At 47.0% G+C, this 23,612-nt stretch overlaps 1 protein-coding gene across 1 annotated transcript in view; it reads left to right on the forward strand.

Annotated features, from left to right (window-relative positions):
* Window positions 1–10,659: 10,659 nt before the first annotated feature.
* Window positions 10,660–23,612, forward strand: part of BAALC (BAALC binder of MAP3K1 and KLF4) — a 77,053-nt gene continuing 64,100 nt past the window's right edge. Inside the window, exon 1 of the mRNA XM_044914273.1 lies at window positions 10,660–10,979. Coding sequence (XP_044770208.1) covers window positions 10,820–10,979 — 160 coding nt within the window. The 5' untranslated portion in view covers window positions 10,660–10,819. The remainder of the gene's footprint in view (window positions 10,980–23,612) is intronic.

Consider the following 23,612-nt stretch of genomic DNA (forward strand, 5'->3'; position numbering starts at 1 on the left):
TCTTGAATTATTTCATTCCCTCTGTGTTTTCATATCTCTTTCTGGGATTCCTATTATTTGGGTATTGGAACTCCTAGGCAGATCCTCTAATTTCCGTATATTTTCTTTCCTGTACTCCATCTTAATGGCTTTTTTGCCTAAGTTTTATTTTTCTAGCCCTTCTACTGAGTCTTTCATTTCTACCATCTTAAATTTAATTGCCAAGGACTCTAGTTTGTTGTTGTTTGTCCTCTGAAGGTCCTATTTTACTTGCAATCTGTTTTTCTTTCGTGGTTGTAGCATCTCCTCTAATATCTCTGAGGATACTAAACATATATTATTTTCTGGAAGTTTTTTTCCTCTTACATAGTTTTTATTTTCTCTAAGTAGCTCTTTCATATGACAGGCTTTCTTCAGATATCTTGTAATAGTTGCTGTCTGCTTATGCTTGACAGTGGGGGCCAAAAAGCTGGTTTGAAGCTTTGTTAACATGAGTAGAGCTTATCAACTGTGAGCTTCATAGGAGGGCACTCTGGCCTGACTGTTCACTTGGGTAACCCTGATGTAGGTATCTTGCCTCTGGACTGGACAATTTCCCAAGAGAATCTTCCCTGCCTGTGTTCTGGAAGGTGAGGAGGGGGAAGAGCCCCGAGGAGTCTCAGCATACGTAAGCATACAGTCTCCTCATCTTCCTGCTTGGTACCCCAGCCTAGAGACCCATTGTTTTATCTTTCCAGAGAATGAAGCCCATCTGAGGGAGAGCAGTAAAAGACTATTCAGGACATGGTGGGGGTTCTGCATATACAATTATTTTTAAGACTGCTTTCAACCAATTCTCCTTGTTCTCATGCCAATTCCCAGCCCCCTTGCCTTACCTCTACTTTTAAAAGTTTCCTGGTGCCACCAATCTCTGCGACTTTGAAAGTGTCAGTTGTGTTGGTTCGAGGCTTCCTCACTCCTGACTCAGATGCAGCTTTCTTCAGTCTGCTTTATCAGTTACAGCTTATCTATGGGATTTTCAGCTTTCCAAATGTGGTTGTTTCGTGCTCTCCCCTTCTCACTGTCCTTCTGGGTTTACGGTAAAGATAGTCCTGTTATTGGGGTTTATGTGGGGTTTCAAGAGGGAGTAGAGTTGGATGCGTGTGTTCATTTGTTTATTGGCTCCGGCCCCGGCCCCACTGACCTCTCTCTCACCAAGGTCACCAGTGACTCCATGTTCCCAAATCCAGCACGCTGTTCTTTGTCCCTGACCTACACCACCTCTCAGCAGCTTTTGTCAGAACTGAATGCCCTCTTCTTGGCAGGTCCTTTTCTCTCTGCTTCTGGGATAACACCTCCCGCTTCTTTGATGTCCCCTTCTCATGTTCTTCTCAAGTTCATTTTCCTCTACCCATCCTCTGAAGAGTGGTTTCTTCAGGGCTGGTCCCAGACCACCCTCCCTTCTCTCCCTCTCCACTCTCTCCTCTCTCCTTAGGGAACCCCACACTTTTGTTCATGGCTCCATCACTGACCTTCCTTGATCTCCCATCTTCTCTCAACTCCCAGACATGTTTAACTTCGAAGCATCTAAAGTGGAACTCCTGATTTTTTTTCTCTAAATTTATTTCTTATCAAGTCTTTCTTACCCACCCTGCTACTCAAGCAGAAATCAGAGAGTCATTCTTGTTTTCTCCCTCTTCCTTACCCCTGACATCCAAAACATCAGCCGGCCTTCCTGACTCTCCCTCTGTAATGTGCCTCCAGTCTGTCCATTTTTCCCATCTTCACTGCCACCTTCCCGAGCCTGTGAGCTGCTGTTGTCTGTCTCTTGCTTTGATGATTGCAGCAGTCTGTGAACTGGTCTCCCTACTTATTTTCTTGACTCCCTAAAATCAGTTCTCCACCCAAGTGATCTTTTAAAAACCGAACAGCAGATTAGTTTCTCTTCTGAGAAAAATACTTTGTGTTGTTCTTATAACAAAATTCACACTTGTTGCCATGTCTCCACCAGATGCCATGGCTTCTCTGCTGGGCACCCTTGTTATTTCCCTGGGTGCCACCACTTCTAGGCACTGCAGTCTCCTGTTAGGAGCCCTAGACATGCCAGACCACACACCTCTCTTACTTTTCTGTGTGTTTTATCTGGTTAGTAGAGTGCCAGAGGAGTGAAATTTATGCCCTAATATCAGACAGCTGTAAAACTTTTAAAAATCTTATTTATTGAGTATAATTGACATATATTAGCTTCAGATGGACAATATAGCGATTCCCTATCTGTACATATTGTGAAATGATCACCACAAGAAGTCTAGTTACCATCCATCTACTTTCAGCAATGCTCAAATATGCAACACAGTATCATTTACCTATGGTCGCCATGCTCTACATTACATCCCCGGGACTTATTTATTTTATAACTGGAAGTTCTACCTTTTGACCACCTTCACCCATTTCACCTGCTCTCCACCCCCCACCCCTGGCAACCACCACAGACAGCTTCGAGTGGAACTATTTTCTCATTTTGCTTCCAGTCGCCTCCTTTCTCTAGGCTTGGGCACAAGTTCATAGAGGAAGAGAATTTGGAAGCCTGGGGACATGTGTGGGGCAGGAGGTGAATCTGGATAACCACTGTGAGGCTGCACTAAGAGCCTTCCTTCTTTCTGACTGCTAAGACCTTCCTTTATGAGCAAGCTTGCTTTTCCCAAATCTTCCCAGGAGGCTTTCAGTCTCTGAAGCAAGTAGAGTTCCCCTGAGCTTTGTCCAGAGAGATTTAGATATTTAGCTTTAACTTGTTCCTCACCATGACCACTTACTTTTCTTTAATTCTCTAATCATCTCCCCACCCCATACCTTTTCCCCCTAAAATGTCTCCATACATTTTTGAGGGACCAAAAGAGATATACTGTTCTTCCTGTATAGGGCTTATTCAGGAAGGTGCCTTTTCTCTCCCCCCTCCCCCATCCTACTTCTATTATTATTTGAGATGCTTTGATAAGCATGAAGCTGCCTGCTTTCTGACCTGTGATGGCAGCATTTCCCTGAGATTCCTTTTTTTTTTTTTTAAGATTTTATTTATTTTTTTGACAGAGACAGCAAGAGGGAACATAAGCAGGGGGAGTGGGAGAGGGAGAAGCAGGCTTCCTGCTGAGGAGGGAGCCCGATGAGGGGCTCAGTCTCAGGACCCTGGGATCATGACCTGAGCCGAAGGCAGACGCTTAACGACTGAGCCACCCAGGCGCCCCATTCCCTGAGATTCCTAAGTGAGTTGCTTGCTGTTAGCTGAGAACTTGAAATGCACATCAGTTAATTCAACCTTATGAAGGAATCTATCAGGAGGTAAAATCAACAATGCAGATAAAACATTCTACCAGCCCACACATAATTTTTACTAGCTTGTTTCTCCCCAGCACTGCCAGGATAAACACCCTATGCAATATAGGTAATCAACATAGAGATCAAATCATTGTTCTCACATTCATGGCTTGTTCCTGGATTTGGTCATGTGACTGTTTACGAGGGAGTTCTAAAGTGTGGAGTATTTTTCATCCTATTTCCAGTAACTGTTTCATTTTTCTCAATTCCAAGTAGGATTACTAACAGCATAGACACTGCTTGAAACTGGAAAATTTCTCCCAAGGCTCTACTAATCTTCATTTTTCCTCCTGTGAATAGTAGGAGCACATGTAGCTTTTCCAAATGGGGTTGCCCTTGGAGAAGACCTCTCCTTAGATGTTTGCAGGTAGCCAGCCCCATCTGAACAGCTCTCAAATGGAAGACTGGCACTGGCAATGTGATCAATGGGTGCACTTTGGTGTTGCCTGTACCTGTGTTTAAATCTTGGCTTTGGTATTATGCTTGACATTAGACAAGTCACTTAACCTCTGTAAGTCTCAGTGTCTTGTTATAAAAATGGGGCTTTTAATAGCACCTACCTCCTGGCATTGCTGTGAGGATTAAATGAGCTAATCCATAGGCAAAGTGCCTGTTATAGAGAGACTGGGACATACAGGTGTTCCATAACTGTTAGCTAGAATTAGTCATAGGAGCTGGGTGGAAGACCACTGCCTGCCCCCTGAGCATACCTGCTGCAGTCTGGGAAGCCTGTCGGTGTGCACCAAAGGTCCATCTGATACACTGTTTATCAGAAAGGACGTCCTTGCAGGGATGGTCACCCTCCAAAGCCCCCAGTTGGTTTCCATGTCGCCTCTGGGTGAAAAATGCAGCTGCATCTGTGTAGAAAGCTGGTCTTGCCTGTGAGCTCTGCCTCTCTGGCCAGAGGTGGAGACACCAAGGGAGAGGTGCCTCCATACATTTGGAGCCCCCTTGGGGTTCACTTAGCTTGTTCCCAGTCTGTCTTGCTCTGAGGAGGCCAAGGCTTTAAGGACATTGAAGGAGAACATGTGAGGTCAGCCCTGTGATGTCAAAAGCGGGACAGAAAGAAGACCTAGCCGTCCCAGCCAGTCAAGGAATAACAATGATGAGAATAGAACAGTTTTGAAGATTAAAACAATAGCTAGCCTCTATTGAACACTCGCTGTGTGTTAGGACTTGTGTTCACTGTCCCCTCTTAGCAACACTGTGAAGCGGGTACTGTGTTTATGTCCATTTCATAGATGAGAGCAAGGCACAGAACAGTGCCTCTGGTCTCACGTGAGTAAGCATCGGAGTCCGAATTGGAACACAGGTTCATTCGAGGGGGGAAAAAGTGCCAAAAACACTCTAAATTCTTGATTTAATGACCCTGAAATGTAGGCAGAGTCAGATGGATCCCCCTCTCCTGGGCAGTGTATCAGGAGCTTCATGTATCTGGACAACTTCAGTCTTCAGAATGCCCCGCATGCTGCCTCAGCTGCTCTCCCATCAGCCCCTGAGCAACCAGCTCTCTCAGGAGGCAGTGTTTTCACTGGGTTATTACAAATGAAAGACCTGGTGTCTGCCCTGCTCATTTTTTTCCTTCCCTCTCTTCACTATAATCAGGAAGTCATGTTGAAAAACATGATAGGATAAGGCGATTACTTTTCTGTTGACTGAAGACTAGCAGAAAGCAAACTGAACCTCCTTTCCATGTTAATTTTACAGGGACAGGATTGAGAGATGGCCTGACTTTCATGCATCTCACCCCTGTCTCTTACATCTATACCTTCCCTGATGAAGGCGGTCAATTCCAGTGGCAACAACCAAGATGGCGTCAACAGAGTAACTGACTGTGGTCCTTTTCGCCCTCATCTGGGAAAGATGAACAAAAGTCACCATCTGTTCCCCTGAGCTTTGCCATGCTGTGGTCTAACATTATACATAAGTACACTTAACAGCCTGCCCCACTCTGAGGAGCAATATAATAAATATGAAAATTAATTTGTATGTTTTCACTTGCCTGGGACTCATTTTTATTTGCTCTGACTCAGTAAGGCAAGCAACTCTTTGCAAAGGGAAATAAATAAGATACACCACATCTCTTTAATGATTGGAGGTCCAGGTTAAGTGTCCTGTAGGTAAGCAAACGGCAAACAAAAAATTGGATGTGCTTTCTTTCAGAGAAAGCGTCTCAATGATCTGGCCTACTCTGGGCTACATGAACATTTCTGAGAATGGTCAAGAGCTCCAAGCTACAGTTTGCCTCCGTGCTCTAGGCCATGGTCAGAGGTGAGGAGAACATTCTGTTCTGTACTCGAGTTTCACCTTAAAAACCCAAACCCTGCATTCCTAGGCTCCTGGCATTGTAAACTCGCAATCCCCCGCCAGCAGCAGCAGACCGAATCTGTTCTCCCTTTCAGTTCCTCTCTCTTCATCAGATTATATTCTGACAAGTGCCTGCTGGTTCTCAAACTACTTTTCCGATTCACATGCTGTCAGAATCTTCCTGGGTTCAAGGTGAAGGCTCGATCAGAGAGAGCTGATGCATGGAATTGAGACCATTGTTCTTAAAAAACACTGCACTTTAAATAAAGACAGCAACATGCAAAGCCATAGAAAATGCTCTTTCTACAAACTCGGGCAGAAGTTACAACCTGCCCTTCCTTTGCCCTAAAGAGAAGGAAGCCTCCCTGTGTACGGACTGAGAGATCTAGGCTCTAATCTTCCTCTTCCTGACATTTAGAGTGACCTTTGGCAAATGATTCAACCTTTCCTTGTTTCAGGTGAAGAGGAAGTGCAGAAACAACACTGAATTCACCCAGGGTGATGCTAGGGGACATAGATAATGAGGGCGCCAAAGTGCTAGGTCGTGCTCTGTGAACACTTTATCAAAACCTTCTCTGGGCTTTCAGAATTGTCTCTGAAATTAGTCCTGTGGGACTGTGGCTCTCTGGATCTCTTCTCACCTCTAATTCAGTCCCCTTTTCTTCCAACTATTATAGTCTACAATTTGAAGTCCTGCCATTTTAAAACATCACACATCCACTTCATCATCTGATTTTCCTCTCCAGGCCGTTTCCAGGAGAATGTGGCTTATTCTCCCCATTGAGAGAACAAATTGGTTATTCATTACACCTTATCAATGAGCTAGTCCTACACAGAAAGGAACTATACTGAAATCAGAAACTTGGAAACACTGGCAACTGCTTTGTCCTGGGTTTTCCTCTGGGATATAACAAAGCGCCACAGGACATTCATCCAGGCGCCGAGATAAATTCTGAAGACATTGAAGGAATTTGCTGAATCTCTTTAGAAATAACCCAGAGGAGCTGACCTCTCCTCTCCTGAGACTTACTTGGTTTAAAGATTCATGGGGAAGAATTTACAGTGTTTAGTTTCACTTGGGGTAACATGCAATTACTTTCTTTTTTCCAAGTTTCTGCTTTCACCCTTTCTAACTTCTTAAACCAAATCCAAAACTCATTTATCTTCTTGCTGTTTTAATATTTCAGTTTCTCTTTGTTTTTACTCCAGTTGTCATGTTTACCTTGTATTTCCTGAACTCCAGTGCCACACATCTCCCCAGGGTTGGAGTCATTTTTTAAGGGTGAGAGAGGAGGAAATGGGCCCATGTGACACTTTGCTCATTTTTTTTTACCCAGATGTGAGGAATGCAATTAGATTTTGTGCTTTGGGGCGCTAACATGGAGCTCTTTTCCTTTACAACAAAATTAGAATTTGTAGATCCATGAGGATGTGTCAGCTAGTCAAGATTGGGGAACAGGAGGGATGCTCAGTGGAAACTACTTGAGAATCCTCCAGACAGAGGGCATGGGGCTACAGTTCTGGTTTGCTCACTGAATTTGGAGTTGTGGGATACTTGCTGAGGTTTGGCATTCAGGACTAAAGAGATGTACCTGGGGTCTGCATCCTGTTGGCCAAAATTACTGCTGCTATAGCTGCTCATTTGTGTTACTTTTTTGCTTGTAAAATTTGAAATGTAGAAGGCAGTGAATCTGTCTGTATTCTTTTTTCAGATGACTGATCCTGAGGACAGGTTGAAGGTCCTGCAGAGCCTCTGTTCTGTCCTGGACTGTGACTGTCTCAGTGAAGGTCGCCTTTCTTCAGCTCGCTGACAGTTGGGCAGAGCTCTGTGATGCTAGGCCACATAAATAAGATCTGGAGGTGAGAGGGCTTTGGTCCCTAAAGCCCTCTGCTCTAGTTTCCACAGAAACAAGCCAGGGGTGATACCCACCACCAGGGCTCTTAAAGCCACAGATACTTCATTCTGAGAATCCCATCACATTACAAATACCATTCAGCAATAGTTTGTTTCTTTGTTTTTTTAAGATTTTATTTATTTATTTGAGAGAGAGAGAGCACAAGACGGGGGAGGGTCAGAGGGAGAACAGACTCCCTGCTGAGCAGGGAGCCTGTTGCAGGACTTGATACTGGGACTCCAGGATCATGACCTGAGCTGAAGGCAGTCACCCAACCAACTGAGCCACCCAGGCGCCCCTCCGCAATAGTTTTTAAAGGCATAATGTACTTCATTGCTCAGGATGGCTTTGGCTAAGGCTTTCAATTCCTTGTTGCAACCCTCCTTCCTTTAAAATAATTATTTTTTGTTGTTGCTTTTATTTTATGTATGTATGTATATATGTATGTATGTATGTAGGCTGCACGCATGGAGCCCAACGCAGGGCTTGAACTCACAACCTGAGATCAAGACCTGAGCTGAGATCAAGAGTTGGATGCTTAACCCACTCAATGTCCCTGTTGTTTCTTTTTTTTTAAAGATTTTATTTATTTATTTGACACAGAGAGAGAGAGAGCACAAGGAAGGGGAGCAGCAGAGGGAGAGGGAGAAGCAGGCTCCCCGCCGAGCAGGGAGCCCAATGTGGGGCTCGATTCCAGGACCTTGGGATCATGACCTGAGCCGAAGGCAGACGCTTAACGACTGAGCCACCCAGGCACCCCTCCTGTTGTTTCTTTTAAACTTGAAGAAAAAAGGTGACCAATTCATGCCAGTTGAGTTATAGATTTGGAACAGATGGTTTAAGATAATTTATTACACTTTACATATTTACATTTAATTTATTTGTTTCTAAAGTTTTGGGAGAAAATTCAGTACCAACTAAAGAGTTATAATAAAAAGAGTACAGAGCCAGCAGTCAGAGGCCCAAGCACACGGATTGAAACTTCATTTCTGCCAGAGATCACACTTTACTTTGTGATTTGGGTGATACCACAAACCTCTCTGGACTATGATTTCCTAGTTGGTAAAATCAAAGGACTGGATCAGCTGATCTCTAACTTTTTCTAGGTTCAAAAATTTTCTGAATTTGTGGTGTTATATAACAGCAGAAGAGATTCCATGAAAAAATAGAATGTTGCTCTGTCGATGATGATTATGTAGGAATGGTGGTAAGAAATTTGCAGGAAGGTTGCTAGTAACATCATAAAGGAAGGAAAAGGGAAGGAGGGAAAAGAAAAAATATGATTTACCAAACTTCTATGTGCTAAGAACTTCACAGACATTATCTCATGTGAATATAATATTTCAGTGATTTCCTCTTTCAGGGACAGAAATGCCATTTTTGCTTCTTGCCCCAAATGTGCATGATAGCTAACATTGATTGAGTGCTTTCTATGTGCCAGGCACACTCCCAAGCACTTTACACGTACTTAGACCATTTATTATCCCCATTCACAGATGAGGAAACTGAGGCACAGAGAGGTTAGGAAACTTACCCAAGGCCATTCAGTTGGTAAGTGGCAGAGCCAAGCTCCAAACTCAGAGAGTTTGGCCCTAGATCTGTGCTCTTAACCACATCCCCATATTGCCTCTTGTCATTCATTCATTAAGAAAATATTTGATGAACAGTATTTGAAGGCAATGCCCTAGACTTGGTCTATTTACTAGATGCTATGTATTATAGACAATGTAGTCTACATTCTATACATTATGTAGGATATAATGAATACTATACTTTTATTCTATATACTTTATAAGATGTGTCAAACAGTACACACTACAGTGTATATACAATGGGTAATATACACAATATATGGGTATTATATATATACTAGCAATGTTTTGCCATAATGGGTATTTAGTAAATATATGCTGAATGAATGAAAACGATATTCATTCAACATCACGTTCTATTCTGGCAGAGCTGGATCACTGAGGATTTATTCTTCCAGTTCTTCCCCTTTCCAGCCCTCTCCTTTAAGGACAGTTTTCTTCTTCTTCTTTTTTTTCAAATTTATTTATTCATCAGAGAGAGAGAGGCAGAGGGAGAAGCAGGCTCCCCGCTGAGCAGGGAGCCCGATGCGGGACTGGATCCCAGGACCCTGGGATCGTGACCTGAGCCGAAGGCAGACGCTTAACCATCTGAGCCACCCAGGCGCCCAGGGCAGTTTTCTTCTTTTACCAGGTGTTCTGGCTTCTCTGGGACAGGCAAATTCATTGGCCCACCCAGGTCTGAGCTCTAGTGTGCAACAAGTTGCTGAGTGTGCAACAGGGAATGAATGAAGGGCTGAGAGCGGGGCTGTGCACACAGGAATGTCAAGGCTGCAGGTGGGCTTGGAGGGAAGCCAGCCATGCCTGCCAGCCTCATCCAGAGAGGGTGTCCTGGATGCTCAACGGTTCCTGGTCCTGTTTTGCTTTCTTGAAAACAAAGTTAAAAGTCACAGAACTGGAGAGGTGTTAGTGATAGAGTCTAGCCCAACTCCCTCAGAAATCATAGGCCCCATTCCCTACTCTCCAAACCAGCTAAGACCAGAAAAGGTCTCTGACAGTTCCTTAATTCTTAGTGGCATTATTTTCTGCCCATTTTGGGGGGGGGGGGGGGGGGAGATTGTCCTCAGCTTTACTGCTTTTGAAACAAGTGGCCAGAACGCTTGGGATCCCTTCCCAAGCGCTTCAGTTCTTCCCAGAATAGATGAATGGAAGGAAGGAAGGGAGAAAGGAAGGGGAAAAAGGAGGAAGGAAAGAAGGAAGGAAGGGAGGGAGGAAGGAAGGAGAGGAGGAAAGTGGGAAGAAGGATACATGCATGAATGGGTGAATAGATGAATGGATGAACGGGGGAATGTGCGGACGGATGGATGCACAGGACCCTGGGAGCGTAACCCCAGCCCGCGAGGCCGAACCGCTCTTGGGACCCCGCCTTCCTCTCGTTCTCTGACCACCGCTCCTGCGCCCCCGACCAGCTTGGGCGTTCCGAGGGAGGGAGCGGGGGACGAGGGGGAGGGGAGGGGAACGAGGGAAGGGAGGGCCTGGGAGGCGGGGAGGAGGGGCGCGGGGATAGGGCGACGCGTAGGGGGCGGGGGGCGCGGCGGGAGCTGGGCGCCTGGCTTTGGCACGGGCGGGCGGGGACACGATGTCGCCGCCGCCGTCGCCGCCTGGGCTGCGCTGCCGGGGCTGAGCAGCCGCCGCCCCTCCCGCGGGAGCCGGAGCCGTGAGCCGAGGGGCCGCCGGGCGCGACCGCAGCGCGGGAGAATGGGCTGTGGCGGGAGCCGGGCCGATGCCATCGAGCCCCGCTACTACGAGAGCTGGACCCGGGAGACCGAGTCCACCTGGCTCACCTACACCGACTCGGACGCGCCGCCCAGCGCCGCGGCCACTGACAGCGGCCCCGAGGCGGGCGGCCTGCACGCGGGTGAGTGAGGCGGCTCCTGCGGACCCCAGGCGCCGGGGAGGCCGGAGCCGACAGAGAAGCGGGAGGGATGAGGGGCGCCAGGGGCAGCCTGAGATTTCCGTCGGGGTGGTACGGGGTTGGGGGGGGGCGGTGATGAAGACAGACCGACAGACCCAGGCCCAGGGAGTGGGGTCAGCGCGAGACCCTTACAGAGGCTGAGCCAATCCCCGGAGCCGCGGGGAACCCAGCTCCCTGCCTCCGCCAGTGCTCGCTCAGTGCGGGGACCCCATGCATCGCTGGGAGGACAGCCCACCTGACACGCATACCTGCCCCTCAGCCCACGCGCGCGCCGGCCCGCCTGCCTTCGCCTCTGTCCCGCTTCATTCCCCCCCCCACACACACCCCCCCCCCCCCACGCCGGCCCTTGTGTACCCGATCCGGCCCCGTCTCCATCCACCCGCCGCCTGGACCCTCTCTGCCTTGATTTATAGACACGGCGCCTGACCCAGATTGCCTGGGTGGAGTCTTCCTCTTCGCTTCCCCTTCTCTCCCTGCAGGGAAGGAGTTCCCTCGGGCTTCGAAAACCAGGATCCAGGGCACAGTGCACGCCTGCCCACCCCATCACTAATTCTGCACTTAAGCTTACTTCTCCAGCAGGTGTTCCTGAGTGAGGACTCTCTCCCCACCCTGTGGTGCCTCCCTGCTTCATATGAGGCAGGGCACAGGCGTGGACTAGGGCTGTAAATTACATACTCTCACCATTCCCCCAGTAGCAGAAATTTAACAGAAGAATATGCAAAGAACTTTCTCCTCGAGTCACACATCAGATTTTTTTTTTAAAGGAGACACTAATAATTGTAGAGTAGAGATAAAAATAGTCTGTTGCCACAGACTGACCTTTAGTCATAAATGTGTTGGTGGAAAAGGAAAATACCTCACTACTTAGTATATGGATGTTGTCAAAAGCCAGATCCTTATTTGCATAGAATATTTTAACTCTTTCCAGACCCCTTTATGTTGTTGGCATTTTTGAATAATGAAATCTGAGATAGAAAATGAGGTTAATTTGAAGCATACTGTATATTATAAGGAGGAGGAAAGAAATGTGAAATACTCTTAAAAGTTCAATAATCCTAAATCCATGCTTCCTACATAAGAGCTGCCGTTTTAATTTTAAGAATCAGTCCCTCCATCTTGTAGGACCAAAGCTGGCTCCTTTTTCATATGAACTTGGTGAGTCCCTTTTTTTAAAAAAGCAAGAACTGTCAGTGAAAAAAAATGGTGTAAGACATAGCACTGTATTTGTCTCTAATGTTTCTGACTCACAGTAGTAATCATAATGGTTACTTTGTGTTGCTGGTGCTTTCAGCAAATCTCCAAATGATGTGTTGGCTCAGTTCAGTGTCAGAAATGAGGATAAGACATAAGCCTTCACAAGGGACCTGGTAAATGTTAGATTTAACAGCATTTCCCCAGGAGGTGTGGTACTTCTCAGCAGAGTCAAAGGCCAGAGCTGCACTCCAAGAAAGAATGGTTGAAAAGATCTAGTGTGAAAAAAAAAGTACAGCTTCAAGGACTGGTTGCCTTGGTAACTGGGAGTATATGGTGTGTGTGTACCTAAGTGTGTGGGTATGAGATGGTTATTATGGGATGGCTAAATATTCATTTCCAGTACTTACTCCTTTTTAGTCTGCCATCCTGACTCCTATCCCACTGTGCCTCATCAGATCGGGGCCCTGCAACAGGTAGGGCCTGGGACAAGCATGCTCATTTGTGGTTCCTTGCCAAATATGGGGCAGCCTTGCCAGGCAGGTGGTCCTCAAGATGTCCTTGCTACTGAAGTTTGCCCACTTGGACCCATTTAACCTAGATTCTTCAAAGTGCCTTTCTCATCGCACAGCTGCTCTTTTTTTTTTTTTTTTTGAGAGAGAGAGAGCGAGAGCCTGAGCAGGGGCTGGGATGGGGTAGGGAGGGGCAGAAGCGGAGAGAGAATCTTAAGCAGGCTCCATGCCCAGCACAGAGCCCCAAACTGGGCTCCATCTCAGGACCCTGAGATCAAGACCTGAACTGAAATCAAATTTCTCTAAAGTCCTTCTACTTTACAGTTTTAGATTGCTATAATAATTGCTTTAGTAAATGCAGGATGGAGGATTACAAAGTTAGAGACTCACAGGAAAACAGTTTACCTAAATAAATTGAAATATGTAAAATAAAATGAAGAACACTTAATATTACCATCAGTTAACGTTTATTGATGACTTACCGAGGGCTGGGGACTGTACAAAGCAGCACTTAACGTAAATCATCTCACAAGTCCTCATGGCCAGGATGAGGTAGGAGCTGTGACCATCCTTCTCTTACTAGTAAGGGAATGAGGCGTAGAGTGTGGGAGTGACTGCCCAGTCCAGTACTGGGATCCAGCTCTGCCTGAATCCAAAGCCCATACTCCTAAATATTGCCTTCCTGATTGATGGGAGAGTAACTATAGAATTCTTGCTTTTACAGTTGATGGGACTCAAAGTCTACTGTGATCTCTTGATATTCTAGTCTGGTCTCAGATAGCATAGTTTTCTTCTGCAGCATCCCTGAGGATGGGGTATGTCTTCCCTAGGGAAGGAGGCCCCCCATACCTTAGTGGAGCAGTTCCCCTTGTGAGAAACTCTTTTGGCTGCCTTGTAATTTCTACCTGGTGAACTCCATGCCCTTGCAATCAAGTCTTGTACAGACAACTCTCAATATTTGAAGAGAGCTGTTGCATCTCCTCTGACCATTGGTTCTCCAGTCCAAAGACATGCAAATCTTTCAGTCATCTCTCAGACTTGTGGGGACCTGACCAATATTATTTCCAAATATGCCATTTGGTTTGTCAAAGTCCCTCTTGATACAAGAGACCTGTGGTTAGCTCCAAGCTCTTGGGTATTAGCTGAGCAGCACGGAGCAACACGTGGGCACTGAAGCTCTCCTAGTGCAGGTAAAATCAGGTTAGGATTTGTCTGGTTTCCGGCTGGGGTTGCTGGGGCTGTATTGCTTTGATGACTCACATTAAACTTGCGGTGAGTTAAAACCCTCAGATCCTACTTTTTAGTCAAATTTAAGTCCTATGACATCAGAGATGTTGTCTGTGCTATAAATCCAGCACCTGGAACAGTGACTGGAACATGGGTGGCACTCAGTAAATGTTTGCCAAATGAATGGCTTTTCCCCCTCATGAATCCTGCAGTCATATTATTGATTTCAGTCATCCAAAGTTGAGATTTTGTATTTACTTCTATTAAAATGTATCTTGTTGGTTTCAGTTTAATACTTAAATGTGCTGACCTTGATTCATCTTGATAGTGCCATTAAGACAATATTCTAGGTCTTTGTTTCCCTGTGTTGACAGACTAAAGATAAAAGACATTTATTTGCTCTCTTACTCATTCAATATACATTAGGCACAAAGTTGATTAAGATATGTTCCTGGAACTGTAAGAAATGAATAATATAGTGGAGACAGATACAAAGGTGGATGCACTTCAGGTCAGCCTGTGGACCATCCTGGAACAGCATGGGGGAAAGATGCTGGAGGAGTACAGGAGACTGAGTAGTTCATTTTGCAGGGGAGTGGAGGGCGGGGAGCAGTGTGTGTACAGACCCCTGCAGGAGCATGGCAGAGGAAGCAGGACTGTTCCCGATGGCTGTCACCATGGGCGAGGTGAAGGAAGGTTATCCTGTTTCCTTCCTTGAGAGGGAGTACCAGTAGAGAGCCCACCTGGGGCTTTCTGATGAATAAGGTTCCTCCCTCCCCCTCCCCCCCAGCTCCCTCTGTCTACCTGTTACAGTTGTGGTTATATTTTCAGATAATTTATCCATGAATGCCTGCCCCCTCAAGCATGACAAGCTGTATGAGTTAGGTTAGGGGTCTTTTTTGCTCACCACCGGATCCCTGTGCCTAACACTGTGTCTGTAGTAGGACCTCAAGTGATCTTTCTTTAATGACTAAATCTCCTAACGCTTCTCTGTGTCCATTTCGTTCTCCTGGATTCCCCAGAGATAATGTTTTCCTTCCTCGGAAGTTCCATCTGCTCATCCTTTTGGGGTTCTTGTCTACCTGATTGGTTGCAAAGTAAGAAAACACCTCCACTTTTCTCTGCTCCCTTTGCCAAACACAAGCCTCTGTTACCAGGGTTGTTTTGCAAAAATCACTACAAAAACAGGTGGGAGCAAACCCAGGCAATTCATAAAATTTAGGAAGTCTCCTGTGCTCATGGCCCAGGCCCCACCTGGGCAGAGTGACATACAGCCTGCCACAGGCTCTCCAGTCCCGTGGTGGCCCCGGTCACACTGCGTTGTTTTGTCTTTCCAGGTAGCCTGGGAGCTCTGCCGGCTTGGGCGCTGCATGAGTGACCATTGCACGCCTGCCTGTAGAAATAAATGAATGGTTGGAGAAATGATCCCACTAAGCAAGTGAAGTTTTATATTATATCCTCTTTCCTGAGTTTTATCTTAGATGATTTTGTCTTAGAAATCAGTCCACTGAACTGTGTCTTTGTTAGATGCTAGATAAACTATTTTGACTCTAACCAGAGATGAATTTAAGGTTCCAGACTTGGGCCCCACTCAGAGGAACATCGTCCCCTCTCAGTCGGCACAGAGTTTTTTCCGGGCTTGTCCTGTACTCAGCAATCTCTCAGGCTTAGACCCCTACTGGTCCTGCCTTTGCTTAGGAATCTCTGCACCCACAACCCCTTCCTGCTGAAGGGAAGATAAGGAAGATAAGACGGCTGATAAGGCCGTCCTGGCCTTTGGTGCAATCGGATGTCTGAGCCTGTCGTTCCCGGCAGATGACCTGGGCATGTATCCTGGGAGCCTTTCTGTGTCAGGCCCACGGCCTCTAGCCACACTCAGGAGACCATTTTGCTTCAGTTGCAAAATCCTATCTCTGCCGGGACTCCTACAGAGATTCTCTGGCTAGTCTGAACACCTCCTTAGCTTTCATCTGGAAAGGAGGCTGGATGGTGTATCGTGAGCCCACATTATGATCTAGTACCTTCCGTCTTAGCTGCTACCAACATTCACCTTACATGCTCTCCTCCCACTCTGCCCCCCAACCACCTCCATCGCTCTGTTGTTATGGGCTCAATTGTCTGCCCCCCAAATTTCTATGTTGAAGTCCTAACCCCCAGTACATCCAAATGGGACATTTTTGGAGATAGGGTCTTCACAGAGGTTAAAATGAGGTCATTAATGTGGGCCCTAATCCAGTGTGACTGGCGTCCTTATAAAAAGGGAAATTTGAACACACAAATAGACACCCAGGGAGAACCCCATGTGAAGGTGAAGGCAGAGGTCAGGGTGATGCTTCTCCAAGCCAAGGAACATCCAAGATTGTCAGCAAGCCACCAGGAGCTAAGAAAGAGGCTTCAAACAGATTCTCCCTCACAGCCCCCAGAAGGAACCACCCCGATCTCAGACTCCTGGTCTCAGACCTGTGTGACAATAAATTTCTGCTGCTTAGGCCACCAGTTTGTGGTCCTTTGTTACAGCAGCCCTGGAAAACTAATATGAGTGTCTTTATGAGCACTAACATTGTGAACATTTGGAAATCATGAATTTCTATTGTCACTACCTCACACTTCCTTCAGAGATTGGGTCTATTCTCTTGTCATTTAAATTCTAATACCATTGATTGAGCATCTAATGTATGTGAGAATTTTTCTTTGGGACATTAGTTTACATAACTCTCTAAAATAATCTCATAAGCCATCGTGATCCCCATTTACTGGATGAGGAAACAGATTCAGTGAGATGAGGAGAGCGAGTAAGGTCACCCGCAGAGGGAGTGGAAGAGCCCGCATCAGAAACCAGGTGTCTTGTTTCTAAATCCAGGGCAGTGGCCATCATGCCATAACTGCTGAGCACGGAGTTAGTGCCCTCCTCCACCCCATCTGCCTTTAGTGGTTTTGAAAAAATACTTGGAGTGGGAGCCTCCTGCCAGCATTTACAAGGCTGAGGACAGGAGTCCTTGAGCAGACACCGGCAACCCTGTGGGACGAGCGCTACCCCCCCCGCCTTGCTGAGCGCCCTGAGCAGGCTGCAGACAGTGCCCCGAAAATCACCCGCATCCCAGTCACCTGATGGCCTCCTTAAAAATGAGCAGTCTCAGGGCAGAATATTTTTTTTTTTTTTTTTTTTTGGTTTCAAATACAAGGATGTTGCTTAAGAAACTTTAGAAAGTGTTAGAGAAGCGCGCAGAAAGAAAGAACACCTCTGTCAGCATTTGGGTGTTTTACCCTTCAGGTCCTGCATCTAGGTGCCAATGGGGCATCTGGTATCTTCTGTGGGGATTATGTTTAAAGTTTGGGGGACATAGGAGAACTTCCTCAAATTTCTTGGAAGCTCAAAGGCCAAGAGAAAAAAAGTAGTTCTGTTTCTCTTTGTGTTTTGGAAACTATTTGGAGGTCATGGCAGCCAAAGGCTAGTTTGAACGGGGGAAGGGGTGAGGGGTAGGGAAGGCCCTGGATAAGTGAAGGGATTTTTCTCCCCTTTTTCCTTTCAATACTAAGCAAATATAGTTGAATTCAGGTAAATAACATACAAGGCAAATGCATATCGTGACTCCACCGTTTACGATAATCATATCCCCCTGTCACCTCCCTGCCACCCCCCACAGTTGGCTCAGGCTGAGTTTTATATTCTGCCCAGCTGTTTCTGGGATTTATGGTTGCTTTATGGTTGTAGCAACATGGTCTATGGTGTGTGTATGTGTGTGTGTGGGGGGGGGTGTAGGGGCCCGCTCTCTGTCTGAGCCTCAGATGCCCGTGAGGTCATGTAGACTGGCTGCTCAGTGTTCTGCTTCAGGTACAACCCCATTCCCTTCCAGCTCTGGATCTGTGTCAGAGCAATAGTACAGAGTGTCTACCTACATCCTGCCGTGTGGTGTCTGTATAAGGAAGCAAAACCAGAAGCCTTAGATTTTTCTTAATCCAGCTCCATCTTCTTTATGAATAGTGCCAATTTCTCCCAGAGTCTGGGATTAGGTTTTCTATTAGTCTTCATTTGGGTGATTGTGAGTCTTGGTCTTTTTCTGTCTTCACAGGCATTTTAGTGGGCAGTTGGGCAAGACTGAGTGGGTGGCTCCTGGCCAGATGCCCTTCAGCCCCAAAGTCCAACCCAGAGCCTGTTGAGCTTCTCCTGCAAGCCGCTGCATCAGCCTGTAACACATCCTTATGCACAGGACCACCCAGCCTGACCTGCTGTCGGTTTATAATTTCATATGCTTCCTTCCCTTTTGATGAGCCAGCTTCTCACACCCATCATGACCTCCAGTCTCTGGACCTTTTTGGGCTTTCTTCTTTATCATCATCATCTTCCTTATTGTTTTGCTTAAAGATTATAGTTCAGTTGTTAGGGAATTAGTCTCTGACAGCAGACATTGACCACCTCTGTGACCTTGAGCAAGTTTCTTAGCTTGTCTAGGTTTCTGTTTCCACAATGTAGGATAGGAATCATTGTAGAATGAATGTGTTCACAAATATGAAGTGTGTGGGCTCTCAGAGCTGCCATTCTGGTACCTAGGTTCTCCTCACCTCTTCAGTCTTGCCCTGGGCTCAGTGTCAAACCTGGGGTACTCTTCCCCTGTGCTCCTTACATCCCTGGTTCTGAGTTGCCTGGTGTTGCTGGAGCAAGTCATGGGTGTTGGTGATTGTACCCAATAGCAGTTTATTCTTGAGAACCTCAGTGTTCTTACCACTTCTTGGCAATTCTATTAATTCCTTATTAACATGCTGTGACAGTCCCAATGTAATAGCTCCCAACACTTTGCTGTTCTTTCCCTCTGAATACTAAATAAAAAAAAAATCAAAGACTTGCTATGAATTCTCCCATCTTTCTCTCCAATCACCTGTTGTATGTTCTGGGCACCTCAGCATTTAAAAAACATCTTAGCTACCCTGTCCTCATCTCTGCCTGGTTGGATTCTAAGTGCACTGATGAGGTTGTTCATAGGTGAGGACATCACAGGCAGTGCCATCCACAGGGTGAGGGCTACTCTGCGTCTCCATTGGTCCTCCCTGAGCCCAGGCCACCGTCATGTTTTACTTGAACCTCAGCAATAGCCTGCTTCTGTTGTTGCCTTTGACAAGTCATCTTCATGTTAGAGGGAGAAAAATCTTTTTTTTTTTTTTTTTAAAGATTTTATTTATTTATTTATTTGAGAGGGAGAAAGAGCACAATAGGGGGGAGCAGGAGAGGGAGAAGCAGACTCCCTGCTGAGCAGGGAGCCCGATGCGGGACTCGATCCCGGGACTCCAGGATCATGACCTGAGCCGAAGGCAGTCGCTTAACCAACTGAGCCACCCAGGCGCCCGGGAGAAAAATCTTTTAAAAACATTTATCAGCTCGTGTCCCTCTCTTGTTTAACGGCCTCCGGTAGCTTCCAAATCTATTATATATAGAATAAAACCCCAGCAACCCCTTTCCTTGACCTGCATAGCCTGGTCCCGCTGCTTCTCCAGCTTTGCTTATCCTGCTCTCTCTTTCTCTGCCTCACAGTGTTCCAGCCACGCTGGCTTCCTCCACTTTCCTGGGGCACCTGCTGGAATGTGGCCCCTCCCCCTTCCCCCTCGTTGACTCCACCTCACCCTTCAGCTCTCAGTTCAGATGGCACCTCCTCAGAGAGACCAGCCTTCCCCAGTTACCATCGGATTATTTTTTTTCTTCTGATCACCGAGCCTGTCATTGTCTTGTTCATTTACTGTTTATGTCTTTACTCCTTCACTCTAGGAGGTGAAGGGCTGCGGGTCATATTCGGTACTGTCGCCCAAGTACTTAGCATGGTGCTCAGCACAGACTAGGCGCTCAAAGAATATTTGTTGAATGGAGGGAACCCTCCTCATCTTCTGTATCAGTAAGGAACTGCTTTTGGTGGCAGGAACAGAAACCAGGGGAACGTGGGTTAGCAAGTAGAGGCTTTAGCTTCTGTGCTTCACAGAGAGTCTGGAGGGAAGCAGCTGCACTGCTCGGGAATGCTGTCAAGGACCCGAGTTGATTGCTTTGCCATCCGTGGTGTGTGGATTTCATCCTCATAGTTGCAAGGTGTTGTTGCATCTTACTTTAGATAGGCAGAAGGGGGAAAGGCGCATTCTACCCGAGTCTGTTCCTTTTTATCTGCAAAATGATAGCTTTCCCAGAAGCCAGTAAGCTTTGCTTGAGTCTCATTGGCCAGAACTGTGTTACATGGCTATCCCTGACTGCAAGATAGTCTAGGAGATCGGGACTTTTAGTTGGGTGCACACCACCCTAAAAGTCTCGTGGTCCTTTTGGCAAAGAAAAAAGGGGGAGAATGGATATTGGGTAGGCTGCCAGCAGGGTAACTACACCTTTCATCCTAAGGCTACCTCAGAGGGGAGAGAAGATTAGTAGGAGAAAGGGAAGGAGGAAAGAAAGGAAGGAGAAGGGGAAAGGAAAACGAGGAGAGGGAGGTCTGCTAGACACCAGAGCAACATAATTATTGGTATGAAGATTTTACAATAGTAATAATAATAATAATAATAATAATAATAATAATAAAACAGTGTTTTTAGTATTACCTTGTGTTAAGTGAGTTCACAAAGGTTGATATTTGTTGGGAAAGTTACATGTGCTAATATTGAACTGATTTGAGAAATAATACAATAGCTTAAACTTAAATCTTTTGGAATAGTCTTTTAACATCAGACCCTGTGTGGTGTACACGAGATGTGCAGTGGGCATTCCTTTGTTTTCTGCTTCATTTTCCTGCAAAGTTAATGCCAGCCGGAAACTGATGTGCCCCCTGCTACTCAGTGGCACCAATTTCCAGTGGGCAGGAACGTTTGTGGAGGTCTGCTGTGCAGGGTCACACGGATGCTCAGGCTGGGGGCTTCTGGTGGAGAAGCAAGACAGCCTGTCAGCTCATTTAAAGCCTTGACAGTATTTCCTGAGGAAATCTTAAAAAACCACCCTGCTATTGTCTCTTCGGGCTTGTGGACTTGAGGGCAGGAGGAAACTGAAAGGCTTTGAAGAAAATAGCAGGGCTGTTTGGGAAACCGGTCGTCATAACAACAGGGCACAGCGGCAGCTACAATGGAAGTGCCAATTGCCTGCGCACCCTTCATAAGGGGGACGGTTCAAGTTGAAGCATGAAACCGAGGCCTCATTAAATTGCTACGTGTGAGAATCGCTTTTCAGGGACAGTCTCCGGCGCAGCCAGGCTCAGGTTTGCTTGGCTGGGGTGATAAGTGGTGTGTGTGCAAACGCAGATAAACACAGCCACTGGCTCCCGAGCGTGGTTTCCCTTAGCCAAGTGCCCAGTGTGGGCCCCGCACGGAATCTGTATTACCTAATTCTGTTATCCCCGTTTTACAGGTGGGAGAAGTCAGAGAGGCCCAGTGGCCTGCGCCAGAGCTTGAAAGTTGTAAGTGGCTGAGGGGGCTCTGGAACCCGGCTCTGTCTTCATTCTGAGCCCTGTGCTCTTTCCTTCATGCCAGCCACCTAACTGATCACTAGCTCTGGGGCCTCATTGCCTTGCAGCTCGACGTCTGCAACAGCTTTGTGACCTGTCCCCCGACCCCAGTCACTGCCGCTCCAGTATCTTTCATACCATTGCCAGGTGAATATTCCTGAGGCATAACTGGGATCATTATTGTGTTACTCTCCTGCTCAGAGCCTTTCATGATTTTTCTTTGCCAACTGAATGCAAATGTCTTAGCCTGGCATTTAAGGCGTTCTCTTCAGCCTTCCCTTCCACTAGCTGTCTGCAGGTCCTCTCCACTTAGCCTGACGCAGGGTTTGCCCTTTGCCTGAAGCACCTTATCCTGTTGCCCCACCCCCACCCCCACTGAAAGCCCCACAGCTCCTGTGTGCCCACCTCAGTCCTGTGTTCCCTTCTAACACACACCTAGCACGCTTATTCTGGTTTGCATTTTCTTATTTATGGCCATGTCATGTCTACTATCATGCCATATACTCTTACAGACTGTCAGGAAATAGACTGAGGTGGGCTTTTACTGGGGCGAGCTTTAGGGACCAACATGTGTGAGGGGTGAGGAGGGCGGGACTGGGCTAAGGGAGCAGGGATGGCCCTTCAGATATTGTAATGAGAGGCGTTTTCACCCTCTACCAGCCAAGTTTTAGCCACAGGCTGCCCCCAGCAAGGGGAAGGGATCTTGGGTGGGATCACTTCCTTCCACGGAGGGCAATTCCTAGAGAGGCGCTCAGCTATGAGCCTTCAGTGGTCACCTCTCCTGGCCTCTTGAGGATCTGGTGCCTGTCCTGCAGGGAGATCCTGGGAGGGCCCATACTCCTGATTTCTCAGTCAGCTTCCCTAAGGCTACACATCAGATTCACTTGGGCAATGTAAACAAAAGACCCCACCCCAGGGCTTCTATAGGGTCCAGAAAGGCTGCAGGTTTGACAAGTTCTCTAGGTCAGGGCAGAGTGGAATTCTCTGGGTCTGGGGTGGGGCTTAGGATTCTGCATTTTCTTTCTTTCTTTCTTTCTTTCTTTCTTTCTTTCTTTCTTTCTCTCTCTCTCTCTCTCTCTCTCCTTTCTTTCTTTCGATTTTGTTTATTTATTTGACAGAGAGAGAGAGCACAAGTAGGCAGAGCTGCAGGCAGAGGGAGAGGGAGAAGCAGGCTCCCCACTGAGCAGAGAGCCTGATATGGGGCTGGATCCCAGGACCCCGGGACCATGACCCGAGCCGAAGGCAGACACCCAACCAACTGAGCCACCCAGGTCCCAGGTGATGCTGATGCTGCCGGCCCAGGGACCTCTCAGAGAAGCGGGTCCTAAATCACAGGCTGGCAAACCTTTGCTGTAAAGGGCCAGATGGTAAACATTTTAGGCTTTGTGGGCCATGTGATCTTTGTTGCAGCTACTCAACTTGATGTTTTTAGTACCAAAGCAGCCAAGGGCGATACATAAATGACTGGCTGTGGCCCTGTGCCAACACCGATTCCTGTCCTAGGTGATGCAGAGGCTCGGCCAGGTTTAAGAGCCACGGTCTTTAACCCTCAAGGCAGCGTGGAAGAGAGAAAAGAACAGGGCTTGCAGTTACGAGTCCCAGCCCTCAAATGCACCTCTAAAGAGCTTAGCACATACCAAGCCCTTAGCAATATTGGTGGGATGAGCAAATAAATGGGACTAAGAGCATTTCTCACCTTGAGGGCAATTTTTGAAGGTTGTGAAAGTATCTCTGATAACATTAGGTCATTAAGGCATTAGATATTTTATTATGCAAATCATGCTCCTGAGTGGAGTGGGGTCTGGGAAGCACAGTATCCTGGCACCACCCAGAGTAAGGTGCCTGGTTCTCTGGGGAGCTCTCTTTGCCTCGGGCTTCCAGGAATTGGGACTCTTCCATCCCTTCAGCACAGGTCACGTTGATTCAGTGCTGGGAACATTGCCTCCAGAAATGCATTTCCCAGCTGGCAACTCTTCTAAGAGTGTGGAGCTGCTTCCAGAAGGTGTGAGGAATAGTCAGTTTCCTGGGTTTCTCGGAGCTTTGCTCACCTTCCCTTAACTCAGTTTCCCCCACAGCCTGTGACGCCGTTGCTGAGAGTGCTTAAAAGGTTGCCCATGGGCACCTGGGTGGCTCTGTTGGTTAAGCATCTGCCTTGGGCTCAGGTCTTGATCCTAGGGTCCTGGGATGGAGCC

Source organism: Neomonachus schauinslandi, chromosome 4, assembly GCF_002201575.2.
Source record: "Neomonachus schauinslandi chromosome 4, ASM220157v2, whole genome shotgun sequence".
Taxonomy (NCBI): domain Eukaryota; kingdom Metazoa; phylum Chordata; class Mammalia; order Carnivora; family Phocidae; genus Neomonachus; species Neomonachus schauinslandi.